This window comes from Pelophylax lessonae (assembly GCF_965119305.1).
Source record: "Pelophylax lessonae genome assembly, chromosome: 6".
NCBI classification, from domain to species: Eukaryota; Metazoa; Chordata; class Amphibia; order Anura; family Ranidae; genus Pelophylax; species Pelophylax lessonae.
Genome location: NC_138773.1, coordinates 170,914,225 through 170,929,702, shown reverse-complemented (window position 1 = coordinate 170,929,702; position 15,478 = coordinate 170,914,225). Strand labels below are relative to the sequence as shown.

General features: G+C 39.5%; 1 protein-coding gene across 3 annotated transcripts in view; it reads right to left on the bottom strand.

The window, feature by feature from the left end:
• Nucleotides 1-15,478, bottom strand: part of MYO1B (myosin IB) — a gene marked incomplete at its 5' end in the record, with an annotated part of 358,657 nt that overhangs the window by 192,244 nt on the left and 150,935 nt on the right. For all 3 annotated transcript variants that reach the window (XM_082260037.1, XM_082260038.1, XM_082260039.1), the window contains one exon: nt 11,809-11,903. In XM_082260037.1, the coding sequence (XP_082116163.1) occupies nt 11,809-11,903 (95 nt within the window). The remainder of the gene's footprint in view (nt 1-11,808; nt 11,904-15,478) is intronic.

The window sequence follows — 15,478 nt, the reverse complement described above, 5'->3', positions numbered from 1 at the left end:
GAAGAGGAAGTATGATGGTCTGGGGCTCTTTTGCCGGATCCAGGCTCAGAGACTTGCACAGTGAGTGGAACCCTGAACCAAAACTACCACACAGCATTTTGCAGCGCCATGCCCTCTGGAATACGCTTAATTAGTCAAGGGTTCATCCTTCAGCAAGATAACATACAGGCTTTGTCAGAACTACATTAGAGGTAAAGAACAGTAAAGAGTCAGTAGGCTTCCATTTATAAAATAGCTAGCACAGTCCCCAGACTTGATCTCCATCAAGCTGGTTTGGGATAAACTGCACAGAAGGGTAAAGGCAAACAAACTACAAGTGCAACACATTTGTGGGAATCTTTGGAAGAACTTTCCGAACAATATTTAATTTCTGTTGAAGAAAGAATGGCATAAGTGTGTTCGGCTGTTATATTTGCAAAAGATGAATACTTTGATAAATCAAACATTTAGATTACATTACGCTAAAAAAAAAAGTAATTTCATGATTTCTTTGTATGTCCGTTTTATAAATATATGTGTGATACAAATGATCTGATAATATTGTTTCATTTATATAATTAATTTACAGTTTTTGTCCCAAAGTGCACTTATTAAGAAACTCCAGAATAATTTGCATACATCCTATAAAAAAAATCAATACCATCTAATGCAATTGTGGAAAGCCTTTTCCCACAGCCACAGGAAATGACTGTCTCCTACTCACAGTATGGTTTCAGCTTTTTTCTAATGAAATGAAGATGTACTGCTAATATTATTGCCGGGACACTTTTACTAGGGAATGACTGATCATTATTTCATGGCAATTAACACTCATTTTCAGCATAACTAACTGGAATCTATTTTATTTTATAAGGCCGGTTTATGTTTTTGCTTTCATTAAAGGTCTTTCATTATGTCTGATTTTCATTTAATTTTTTAATGATAGCTGTGAGCAGGCATCTAATTATGTGCTCTGTACGATTACTAGACCTCATTTACAAAACTAGAACAAAGACAACTAGAACAAAAGTGATGCATCTACTCCCAGCAGTTCCCTTACCTTATGTGAATGATTGACAAGGGTTTGCTCAAAGATGCTTGTTTAAAATTGCAAATTTCAGTGTTATACATTTTCTTTGTTTTTGATGTTTTGGACAGTTTAGGAAAATGTTGAAAAAGATTAAAAACTCTTTCACAACACAACAGAAAGGGAAATTCACCGAATCAAGTGTTCCTATTAAATTCCCCCTCTTATTACTGCCTGGAAAACTACTCAAAATTATATTTTTTCTAATTTTTTTGTACGTTTGGCAATGGTCAATAGAACAAATATAGAGGGTGACACAGAAATCAGATATCAAAGCAGTTGTATCCCTAAAAAGAAAAAAAAATTATGTTCCTTTAAAGCATGATAAACAACCACAGCACTTTTGCAATGTCATTTGTCCCATTGTATGTTGTAAAATACCTGATTGATCCTGCCCATTTGTGTCCCCGTAGGTGTACTGACCACGGTAATCATGGTTGCTGATCCATGATACCGTGGTCAGTTTACATGCCTCTGAAATCCTGCTGTGTATGCAGTGTCCACCCCCCTTCCCCCCAAGCCTTTCACTTCCCTGTGGCTGTACAGTTAAGATATACAAATAACTGGCATCCCCTCTGTTGTATAAAGTAGTGTACATTTTTCTAAAATTATAGTCTTAAATACCTTCTTGCACAGTGCTGCTGTGCGGTCACGTGATCTTCCTCCGCTTGCTTGCGGCAGAAGGTAATCTCAGCCCATCCCGCTGCTCCCCTTAGATTGGGGGAAGGAGAGCAGAGGGAGGTCACGTGCCCCACACAGCAGAACTGTGCAAAAGGTATTTAGGATTAAAATTTTAGAAAACCTGATAAGGCCTTGTTCACACAGCGTACTATACTGTACTATAGCTGTACCAAATGTTGTAGAAGTGAAACTATGGTTTAGCTGGAAAACTATACTGCAATCTGTATACATATATAGTCTGATACTATTATCTGGGTCTGATCAGCAACTAAAATCAGAAGCATACCCTGTGAATGTATGCTACAGATGCCCCATTAGCACATATTTACAAACAATTCAACCAGTGTTGCCGCACTCCTGTGAAAATATTGATGCTACCCCATTAAGTACTAGATGAAATTGTAATCCAATGTGACTGAATGATAATGGATATGAATACATATATAAAGTGCTAAAAGTGCATGGAGTGAAAAAAAAAAATCACAAATAAATGCTAATCATTTTTTTTTTTAATCATCACTTATTGTGAAACAATCATAAATAATCATAAAAAGTTCCTAAAGTGCGTGAATAAAGCTATATATTTTATAAGTCCAGTGTTGAGTAGCAGCCAGCAACTTGTATGAAGATTCTTCACTTTTTAATCACTCCTAAGTGCAGAAATGACACCACCACATATGCCTGATATTCCTACACCAGATGTGGCCAACAAATAGTCAATATGCACCTAAGTTCCTTACAGGGAACTGGTAAAGGTGTTATAATGGTATATACACATCCAATAATTATCTCCCCCATTTCTCCTCCTTTTAATCCAACCAGCATGCACAAGAAACTGAGGATTTACCTATTAGGGTGTGCCGATATCTCCAGGCTCTAATCAAATTTAATCCGTCTCACACCCCCCCCACCCCACACCCCCGACAGGCACCATGAAAGAAAACTATACATAGTGCGCAATCTTTTAAAAAGACTACAATCAGTGCATTCACGTTTAAAAGGTGCTCCAAACTATTAAAAACATGTTTTGTTTTTTTTGTTTTTTTAAGAGAAACTTTGTTAAACCTAGTTATTTAATGGTTTCAAAACACTTACACTCCCACCAAACTGTGAAACCATTAAATAGATGGTGTCATAACTGTTCACATGTGCAGCACCATGGCAGTTAGAGCTCAAACAGAGGCCAAGATGGCAGCTTCCTTGGCTGAAAAGTATAGGAGAACTTTTTTCCCCACTTGAACTAGCAAGTTTTTGTAACACTTCATGTCCCATTAGTGGTTCATTACTATGACAGTACCATAGTTAAAACACGAAAAAAAAAAAAAAACATGCGTGATGCTGCCAGCAAACTTGACAAGAAGTATAAAACTCCTACATACTTGTTGGGACTTAAGTAATAAAGAGGAAATTTATGTAATACTATATATATTTTAGCTTTTTTATTGCTACTTTTTTTCACAGGGGGGCCTATGCAGAAACAAGTCATCTGTAATAGTGAGGCACTGGCTTCCTGTTAGAAACAATATAACTGTTGCAAATATTTGTTGCAGAAAAGGAATGTAGGGCAGAGCTGGATGTTGTCTGGACTGCATACCACTGAGCACCAACAGAATAACACGCCTAGCTACATGTTCACAACAATGACGTCAGGTCTTAAGACTATGCTGTTTCTCAAACACATTTTTTAAAATATGTCCAGTTGCGGCTGGTATAACCCATTAAAAAGATTTTCACCTGAGAATGCAAATTTTAATTTTGGACAATTACAAGAAAACACCCCACTTTTTATGTTGCAGTTCCCGGTCCCCCTTTACATCAATTTTCCCCTTCTTTATGTCACAGTCCCCCCTTTTTCGTCACAGTTTGCCCTTCATATCAGTGTATCTGACCTCTTCATAGCAGTGTCCTCACAGCCCCTTCATAGCAGTATCCTATTGGGATGGCATATATAGAAGTTAACCACTAGGCAACTGCCAACAGTACATATACTGCTGGTAGGCGGCTCCACCAGGCACAGCGACGTACCAGTGTTTGTAGATTCTATAGGCTTAACACAGACTAAATAATATACTCTGATTTGGGGTATTCTTTTACCAAAGAGAAGTAGCACCCTTCCTCAGCCCCCCCCCCCCCCTCGGTTTTCCTTTTTAAATCATTGCTCGATCTCTGTCAGTTAGCATTGCTTGACCTGAAGGGGCTATGCCCTGAAACATGTAGTCTTTGCAGCTGGTTTATTTTTAGTTTATCCATCACTGGCTACAGCTTGGTTTGGCATAGCATCCCATCCCAGTGCTGCCCTTAGCTCGCAGCCACCAGCATCCACTACCACCAGCCTCCTGACGTCATCTGCGGGCGAAGGAAGCGGCTTCCCCTGTGGAGCAGCCATCAGTCCTGAGCACCCCGGCTATTTCCATCTGCCCTGTTATCCCCGGGAGGCCCCATCACTACAGACAAGATTCCACCAACGGTACAATAGATTCATCGGGTTTATACACGACCCCCTTTGGAGTTTGGCTGTGTATACCTTCCATCAGATAGTCCAGCTGATCCTCGAACATCTTGGAGTAACCATGTCACTCATATAGCCTCCACTTCCAGGTAATCCACTTGGGTTGGCAACGCTATATGTGGCTACCTCATGCCTCTGTATGCCGTGGTTTGTTCATGTTTTTTATCCATTGAGGATTGGTGTCATAACTCTGCTTTGGTATAGCACTTTTTTCCCCATTTTTTGTTTTTTTCTTCTAATCTCATTGGTTATGAGTCTGGGACAGCAGCGACCTTTCTGCAGAAAAGGACAGTGGCTTATGCACCTGGACATTTGTGTGTTTCTTTTAAAGAAATGTAGCAGGCTAAATTTGGCCCTAGATTTATCAAGAAAGATTATTTGTTTGCAAAACTTTATAACAGAAACTAAGAAAAACACTTTCCAATTTTTTTCTGGAAGGAAAGAAAGCTTTCTTTGGGAGGCAAAAAATTTTAAATAAATGTAATTTGCGTACATTGTTGCATGACCGAGCAATTGCCAGTTAAAAAAGCGCAGTGCTGATTAGCAAAAAATGTCCTGGTCATGACGGGGGTAAAACCTTCGACCGATCAAGTGGTTCAACATTTTCTTATTGCCATAACAAAGTCTGCCATGTTAGTACCAGGTCTCATTTTGCTGTTGGATTAGGAAAGGCAAATGTAGTATTACATGGCTGCCTAAACAGGGAGCTAAAACTTTGCATCTATTAAAATAATCATTGTAAGACACTATTTTATTTCTATTCAATTTTTTATAAATGTATACCGTAGTATGGTGCCTGTGAGTTTTCTGGATTGCATTACGTCACAGAGTAGAATGATATATTGCCTTACCACCCCTAACATTCTAGAATGGATTGTTTATGTGGTTGTGATGTCAAAAGCATTTTAGAACAGTTTCATAAGAACTTTGCCCTCTTAGATCATAGGAAGTGATTCATGTATCTGGGTATGGCATTGGTGCGAACTGGCATTTCTGATTAATAAGCATTACTGAATGTCAACTCATGTAGGAAAGCGATGTAGACAAAAATGCTGTATGTTTAAATCATGTAATTTTCTGGGGCCATGGTATTTTAATGAAACCTAAAGTATTTACTGTAAGAGCAGTAGCAATAAAGATTTATGGCCTAAGAACTTTTTGTACAGATTTGCATACATATTTTCCCACTGCTTTTTCATAGCCTGTATGAATTGCCCATAAAAATCATTTCATAACACTTTAACCAGTTTTTTTATTTTTTAAACAAATGAGTGGCAGGAAATGCAAATGAGGATTTGCAGGACATTCAATGTGCAGGAGAAGGTATAGGAATAAACCATGAATCCTTAAGAAGACTCGGTTCACATTAGCGCGACTTGTCAGGCGACTTGTCAGCCTGACAAGTCGCGATCCCTCACGGTCCATTGACCGCTACAGGACCCGTTCTAATAGGAGCGACACAAGTCGCTCCGACTTAGAAAAAGGGTCCTGTACTATTTCTGGGCGACCTCAGAGCGACTTGCATAGACTTCCATTATGTGAAGTCCCTGCAAGTCGCTCCGAAGTCGTGGTGCACGGGACTGACAAATCGCCTCCCGAAGTAGTAAGGAGTCGTGTCGCGCTAATGTGAACCGGCTCTTAAGGTTTGGTGTTTTGAGAAGGAGGTACTGTAGTGGGATACAATGTCCTAGAAGTTGAGGACCCGCCTTAACCACTTAAGAACCACAAGGTTTTACACTCTTAATATCCAGGCCATTTTTTGCAATACGTTACTGCGTTGATTTAACTGACAATTGCATGGTCCTTCAATGCTGTACCCAAATAAAATTGATATCCTTTTTTCCCCACAAATAGAGCTTTCTTTGGGTTGTATTTGATCACCTCTGCAATTTTTATTTTTTTTGCGCTATAAACCAAAATATGCGACATTTCTAAATATATATATATATATAATTTTTTTTTTTACTTTCTGCTATAAAATATTCCAATAAAAAAGAAAGTTAAAAATCTAATTTTTTCATCATTTTATGCCAATATGTATTCTGCTACATATTTTTGTTAAAAAACAATCCCAATAAGTGTATATTGACTGGTTTGCGCAAAAGCTATCGTGTGTACAAACTAGGGAAAGATTTATGCCATTTTTATTTGTTTACTAGTAATGACGGTGATTAGTGGTTTTTAGCGGGACTGCGACAATGTGGCGGACAGATCAGACACTTAACTGACACTTTTGGCAGGACCAGTGACATTATTACAGTAATCAGTGTTAAAAATATGCACTGTTACTGTACTGACACTGGCAGGGAATGGGGTTAACACCAGTGGCAATCAAAGGGTTAAGTGTGTTCCTAGGGGATGCTTTCCAACTGTGTGGGGGATGGACTTGCTGGATGAACACAGAGACCTGTGTTCCTAATAGGAGGAACACAGAATCCCTGTGTTTATCACTGACAGAACAGAACAGCAGTCTGCCAAGTGTATACATCGGTAGACAGCCGTTCTGCCTCCAAGGGGAGCGATCGCGGGTGCCCAGTGGACATCGCGTCCGCTGGACCCGCTGATTGGATCCCCCTGTGGCCAATTGGCGCGTGCCTCCAGCAGGGCACATGCGCCCCCACTAGCTGTCTCACAAAGCAACGTACAGGTACATCGTTTCGCAGGAAAGAGCCGACCTGCCACAGTAAAAGTACGGCGTCTGATCGGCAAGTGATTAAAGTGATTTTAAAGTCTTGTTTTTTCTATTAAAATAACAAACCTTATACTTCCCTCCTCTGTGCAGTGGTTTTGCACAGAGCAGCCCAGATCTTCCTCTTCTCGGGTTCCTGGCTTAAGCTCCTGGCTCCTCCCTCCTGTCGAGTGCCCCCACAGCAAGCAGCTTGGTATGGGGGCACATGAACCAACCTGCAGCTCCATGTATCCATTCAGACACAAAGCTGCCGTTTGTACCGGCCCCTCTCTCTACTAATTGGTATGATTGACAGCAGCGAGAGCCAATGGTGCTGCTGCTGTGTCTTAGCCAATCTGGAGAGAGAGTCTTGGACGTCTGAGGAACTCGTGTACATCGCTGGATATAGAGGGGGCACAGGTAAGTATTAGGGGTCTGCTGCACTCAGAAGACTTTATCTTAATGCATAGAATGTATTAAGATAAAAAACCTTCTGAATTTACAACCCTTTTAAGGTTGGCAACCTCTTTCTGACACTCATTCCAGCTTTATAAGCAATGGGGGGTGGAGTGACTGGTGAGGTTCTTGTCTAAAGTCTGCAGAGAAGACAAAATGTGAGTGCACGTTGATCAGGACTGTGTGGCGAGCTTGGACTTGTTTACTTTAAGTTTCTCTAGGCCTAGACTAAAAGTTTTGTGTGCACTTTTACCTCCCTCATGTCTGGCACACGCCTAACTTTTAAAAAACACAACCACAGCATACTGGCTGTCCATTTTAGATAATACATATAATTAATCCCTTAGCTTTGGTAAGTAAAAAAGCAAAAACCAGTAAATCAACACAAAGGTGGTAATTACTTTAATGTGATGTGTCCATTGTGCTGGTGCCCACTCTCATAGTTAAACCAGTATTAAATCCAAAACCAAAAATGTAATATTGTAGCTTAGATCTAGTGGATCCATTAGTTTTCTTTTGTTAGGCTGTTTTCTCCTGGTGATCTGGCCTGTAACACACCTCCTGTATTATACAGACACCATTCTGGATAATTAAGCACAGGAGGTAGATTTGAACAGCAGCATACATTAACTGAAGCCAAATTCCAGCTATTACTTTATAATCAGTTACAGCAAACTGTTTTTTTTCCTTTTTGGATTACATAAATAAAATCTGATCATTTTAAGCACCAATGCCAGTGTTAAATGGTCTGTCTCATCCTTGTAACTGAAAGACCGCTTTCGGTTCATAAAAATAGAGATTTACTGGTTGGATCACCGGGTGAAAATAGAAGAAAGCAAGCCTGAAATAGGAAACAAATTCCACCATCACATCTAACAATTGGTACGCTGCAACATAAGGTTTGCTTTTGTGTTTATTCTGCTTTCAACTCCAAAGTTTTGTGCCCCCTCCTCCTTCCCCATAGCCATAATGTTTGGTGCTGCAGGGGTTCATGTACTCCAAGTCTTTCCCATTTATAGATGCTATACTAGCTTTGATCAATGAAATGCTATCTATGGATAAAGCATGAGCGGAAGAGTAAAGGTCCACCTAATCCATTCATTTATTTCTTTTTTATTGATGGAATAATACAGTTTAAGGCTAAATTGCAACTTTATTTTCACTAGAACTGAATGGAATGATTAATCCTAGCATAGATCATAACTCTGTACCATGTTGCTCTGTTATCTGCAGATCCCCTGAAATTCTGGGTTTAGTTGTGCCTTTGTATTGTGTGACACACTGTATATCAGAGGTCTCCAAACTATGGCCCTCCAGTTCATAAACTACAATTCCCATCATGCCTAGTTATTTCTAATGAATTTAAGAGTTTTACAATGGGCCATGGGGATTTGTAGTTCCCCAACTGGAGGGCAGTAGTTTGGAGATCCCTGCTGTATTTCCTTCTGATAGACTCTGTCCTTTCCACGGCCATCTATAACACTCCCCTTTGCAGTCTTTCAGACTCTGCAAATGATGTAACTTCCTTCACAGCTCTGATGGTGGGTGGGATTGAATGCATCCTAATTAGCATTCAATCCCACCCAGTCACACTTAGAGGAAGACTCCAACCCCCCCCCCCCCCCCCCCCCGTCTCACCTCAAAAATCACAGCATTATTCAAAGAAGGAAACCCTTTCATATAATATACACAACCTGTTCTGAAAGCTAGCTGTGCTGCTGCTGCTGGGCTGGATTGAATGAATCACAATAGGAATTCAATCCTGCCCAGTTAAATATGCCAACCAGTGTGATAAGGGAGAGTCCCATCCCTCAGACCCCACCCTCCCAGTGCCCTGCTTTCTGTGAAGTGATTAATTTATATATGAAGGAAACCCCTTCATAATAACCCCCCAATGCCCTTCCTCTGTAGACTTGTAGTAAGCCATTATTCTTTGGAATGATGCACGACAGAAACGACATAGGAGGTATGACACATTTACACCTTTCACCACCCACATGAAGGCCCAGAAACACCCACAGTAACCCTAGAACCTACCCACATCAACTCCCAGAACTAGTACAAGTGATTCCCATAGCCGCCCTGAAACTACAGAGGCTCAAAGGATCATGGTACATGTAGTTTAAGGACTGGAAAAAGAAAGAAACTGGAAGTCAGAGAATTTTGAAATTCAGCTAGGAAGAGCAGTGATATCACAGACACAGAAACCTGCTGTATACAGCTAAAGAAGGTAAGTTACACGCAGACTGACAGCGGGGTTGTGATTTATTCACATGCACAATGCATCCGTTTGGGGAAGAAAAATCTGGATTTCTGCTTTAATTCTGATATAAACAAGCAAATGACATGCTAATTTAATTTGTAGGAATGCCCCTTCTTTCCAATATTTTATTTCCAGGGCAACTTCCATCTTGACACGTACAGCAATATACACATTGCTTGCGTCTCAGTACTGGTGTCACTATAATGCCATCTGTTTGCCTAAATATAACCCCACCTCCCAATAGGTATAGAAACAGGTACCACTCCTGAGAACAAGTCCAATTTACAAATTAATTTCACTGTAATGAATAAGATGGGGGTGAACCTAGTGCTTCCCCATGTGAAATCCAGATTGCCTCCCATCTTATGGTCATTTTTGTTGTGTGCTTTGTGTCATTTTCATGTTGGAAGGTAAACCATCTTCCCATTGAAAACTTTGACAGAGGGCTGCAGATTTTCAAGAATTTGATGGTATTTTGCCCTATCCATTTTTCTTCTATCCTGACAAGTGCTCCAGCCCCTGCTGCAGAGAAACACCCCCATAACAGAATATTGGGACCGCTATACTTTACTATGGGAATGGTGTTTTTTGGATGGTAAGCTGTATTGGATTTCTGTCAGATGGTGTTGAGGCCAAATAATTAAATTTTAGTCTCTGACCTCCTTAATTGCACTTTGAAGAGTCTGAGGCCACATGGAAAAAGGTGTTAAGGTCAGATGAGGCTAAAATTTTTATATTTAGCTTCAACACCAAACAATAGGTCTAGGCCCAGTTGACCAAATACTACCCTACCTAGGAAGTTCCGCTGTAGGTGGAGTTAGAAGCGGCAGATTGTGACCCCCTTACTATTTTTATTATTCTCCGTTTCAAACCTACAAAGTGGGCTACGGTATCCAACCCTATTACTCTTCAATCTCTGCGACTGTGGGATTGCATAAAACAGCAGTCTAAATTGCTTTACCAGCATCACCCACTACTATCATTTATTCGCCATCTCTCATCTTAATCAGCCAAACTCTTCTCACACATTTTTGTGACCTGTCAACCCTGGGTTGTTCATTACAGTAAATGAGTCCTTCTATTGTCCAAAATTTGCAGGTTAAACACTTCTGCGGGTCGGGTATTTTGAAAGGTCTACTATACGAACACATGTGCGAGAAAGATATTAATTCGGTGGGCCTCATTTCCTGTTTGAACTCCCATATGTTTACCACGCTGTATCCCCTTCCCTGGTCCTATAGGCATAACCAGAGGGGTGGACCAACATCTGGCAGGCTACTAAATCTTGTTCGCAGAATGTAGCAGCCCTGGAAACCCTGTTTAAAGTGCTCTCCCGATGGTATCTAGTCCCCACCCCTATAGCCAAATTTCCAGCGAATAATTCTTCAAACTCTTGACTTGGCTGCTGAGAAGTGGGCATGAATATTCATATTTGGTTATTATGCCTATTGGGTAGAGCTGTTTGGAATATAAGTAATGCTATTTAGAAAAGCCCTCTCCCCTAAACCTACTTTACCACTTCTCAACAAAAAAAAAAAAACAATACACTGAAGAGCTCATAAATGACACAATTGAAATTACTCTTGCAGATTACCATTGCTGCTAAACAGTTGCAAAGGCCGGGAAGACCCCAAAATTCTGCCTTATGAAGAGACTAAATAGAACACAGGCCATGATTAACATGAACATAGAGACTACTATACAAGATAAAATACCCAAAAACACTAAGTTATGGTGTCCAGGGATAGATTATTTTTTGCCCTCAGGCTCTGACAAATCTGACCCCTGTTGGCGTGCTCCCTAAATTTTGTACTAATCCTAAAAAACATAGTGGCTCCCCCGGGATCTTCCCCTTACCTTACCCATCCTCCCACTCCTGCTTTATAAAGTTTATTCTTTGCAGTTAAAGAGTGACATCACTGCATTGATGACCTTTGATTGACTAGCAGCCAGTTCAGACTCCCTCTGTTGCTATATGATTTTTCACCTTCTGTATAGGACCAGCGGTGTCCTTTGACTATTTACCAATACGTACAGACAGAAAATACACACAACATTTCATTCTGAACGTATCCCTTTTTTAATAACTGAAAAGAAAAAAGTCACAATATATGCACTCCACGTACTGCTGTGATGTTAATGGTTGTTAAAAAGTATATGTATACCTGTTTTTCCTGCTCCACTTTCCCCAGTGATCAATATGCACTGATCCTTGTCCTGGTCCCTCAGAGAACGGTAGGCTTCATCAGAAAGGGCATAGCTGTAATAGAAAATAATTTTCTTTCATTTTGTTTTTAAGAGTTGAAAAAAAAAAAAAATTATAATAAATATATATTTATACTATATATTAAAGAGTATCTAAACCCAAGAAGAAAAATGCAATATTTTTTGGCTTGCCATATTTTGTTTTCTTTTTCCCTTTATTATCACCTGGTAATCCTGCCAGAAACTCACTTCGGAGTGTAAAAAGTGGTGTTTATAGAAATATTTATATAGCAGTTCTCCCAGTGAAATTGCATTTCAATTGAATGGAACAAAAAAATGTATGTTATTAGGGCTATGTAAATCCTGTGCTGCAGCCTCAAGACAAGCGTTTGGCTTGCAGTTTGGCCCAATTGACTTATAATAAAATTAATTTGACAGTACTGTGCACCAAAACGCAATATGGGATAGAATTTTTTCTGTGGCCATGAAACAAAGCCTTGCCACCGTGGTATGTGTAAAGCCCTGAATGGCTGCATGTCATCTTTTTGATCGGTTTTGGGTGTGGCACTAAAACCGCAGCTCAGCTGCAAGGACTTTACTACCTCTGTGTGAACACGTACAGTGTATATACACATACATTATATATGTATGTGTGTGTGTTATTTATATATACATACATACACGTGTGTGTGTGTGTGTGTGTATATATATATATATATATATATATATATATACACATACACACACACACGTATATGTGTATGTATGTATGCATGTGTATATATATATTATATATAAAAACACACACACACACACACACACATACATATATACACACACAATATTTTTTTTATTCTAAAATATTTTTGTATCAGGCATACACCATTCTCTGGATCAGGGTTTCTCAATCAGGGTGCAATTTGTGTTCCTTTGCATACTGCAAGCATAAGAGCCAGTTTGCCCAGGATCAGAGATGGATGAGGGGACTCTGTAGTGATAGGGTGCCTCTGATATCAAGGGGTGACCTTAATACAACAGGGGTACTCTGGTGTGAAGGGCAAACGCTGATGTGAAGATGGACTTCTGATGTGAAGTTAATTTATTCAAGATTGTTGTGTGCACTCCCCAGCTCAGGTATCCCATTGAGAAGTAATTTTTATGTTTTTTACATTTTAGCCTGGGGTTAAGATCTTTTTCAAAAAGTGTAGCAACTGAATCAAGGTGGAGAAATGCTGCTCTAATCAAACAGATAAATATACAGTATGTGATCAGGGTCAACCATTCTTGTGATTCAAGGTGTACACACACCTTGCAGACAGCAAATCAATTCTCCGATCTCACTTTTCTTTACAATAGGGCCTATTCACACCATTGTGTTTTTTTTTTTTTGGTGTAATACAAGCACATAAGAACTAATTACCTATTATATTCTATGAAGTACCTCATATTGGCGTGTTCGATAGCAGTGCATTGCATTTTTGGAAAAACAAAATGCATCTTTTGTGTGTTTTAGTAAATAAAAATGCTTTACAACAAAGTTAATGACAACACGTAGAAATACATTCAAATAACTCTAAAAATGTAAGATGTGAAATAAACAGAAAACACACAAAACGAAGACAAGAAATTAAAAAAATGAAAAAGGAAGAAACCATTGGAAATATGCACACAAAATGCATTTAAATGCGTCTTGTGTTGCATTACGATTTAACACAACAAATTAACCACTTGCTGACCAGCCGCCGTAATTTATAAGAAATAATGAATCATGTATGACCTTGCCTTACACCACGTGTTAAAAAAAAAAAAAAAAAAAATGTGGAGTTTGAGGTGTTCCTTGTTCTTCCACAGCATCCACTCATGGCCGTTGCAAACAAATCTCAAGCATTCGTCTGTCAATGCTCCTCTCCTATCTTTTGATACAATTCTAAATGTTGGGTATCTTTATAACACATACTGTATATACTGTACCTCTTGACTTTCAGCAAAATGCCTGATCAGTTTACCAGAAAAGAGAAATAAAAATAAAGAGCGCACATAATACTGAGCAAGATCCTGGCCACACGTCAATCCACAATCAATATCCCTGCTTTAGCTGGGAAGACAAATAAGCCATCTAGTGGAGAAAGTCAGCAGCTTGGTTGGCTGGCCTTGTGAAATTTTGCCACAACTATGAAAACATCAATACTCTCACTGCTCCCAATGTGCTTGCTGTTGCCAACATCCCTCCTGCTTAAAACTTTCTATTTGTAAATTCCGGTACCATTTCCATTATCTGCCTACTGTGTACAAAGGGAATACTAATATTTTATAGTAAGTTGCTTTCATTATCTGCTTGCCGACTGCCCCATGCAGATATACTGCGGCAGGGCGGCTCAGCTGCGCAAAGTCACATAGATCTACATGATTTTGTGCATGCGGTCTCGAGCCGGAGCTGCGCTTCTAAACACAGCGGGAGGCGGCTGCGGGAGGAGCGGCGGCGATCGCTGCAGGCCTCCGGCAATTGTCATAGAAACTGACAGAAGACCCGCCTGCTTATGTAAACAAAGCAGGCGAGTCTTCTGTCACACAGGTAGAGAGAGATCAGGAGTTTCAGCTGAAACCCCAACCTCTCTGTGCCTGTCAGAGAGTCCCCCCACAGTCCATAAGCACAGTTAGGCATACATTTACCCCTTTGAACACCCCTTCCCTGCCAGTGTCATTTATACAGTAACAGTGCATATTATTTAGCACTGATTACTGTATTAATGTCACTGGTCCCCAAAAAGGTGTCAAAAATGTCAGTTAGGGGTCCGATCTGTCTGCTGCAATGTCACAGTCCCACTAAAAATCGCTGATCGCCACCATTACTAAAAAAAAAAAAAAAAAAAAAAATTAAAAAAAAAGTCCATAAATCTATCCTGTAGTTTGTAAACGCTACAACGTTTGCACAAATCAAATAAATTATGCTTTTTGGGATTTTTTTTTTTACCAAAAATATGTAGCAGAATACAAATTGGCATAAAATTATAAAAAAATTTGATTTTTTTTTAAACATGTTTGGGAACGTTTTATAGCAGAAAGTAAAAAATAGTGTTTTTTTTTTTCAAAATGAATCGCTCTTTTTTTGTTTATAGCGCAAAATCTAAAAACCGCAGAGGTGATCAAATACCACCAATAGAAAGCTCTATTTGTGGGTAAAAAAAGTACATCAAATTGTATTTGGGTACAGCGTCGCATGACCACGTAATTTTTCGTTACATTAACGCAGTGCCGAATCGAAAAAAATGGCCTAGTCATTAAGGGGTTAAAACCTTCCGGAGCGGAAGTGGTTAAAGGGATAACATTAAAGGGTAACTCCACTTTCTAGGTGAAAAAAAAAATAGCAAATAAAGAAAAACAAATATAGCGTATACAATTGCAACACAAATCATATTGCAATTGAATGTTATTAAAAATTACCTTTCCTTTTCAATCCGCAGCTGTTATATTTTCGAAAATTGCAATGCAATATGGCTACCTGCAGGTGTTCTGTACACAGAATGTATACTGACCCCACCCCAGAAACATTTTCTGCTTGCGTGATTGGCTCACCAATTTTCCCAGAAATCTGCCTAAGATACAAGTCAGATTTCTGGCATCCCCTGCAAT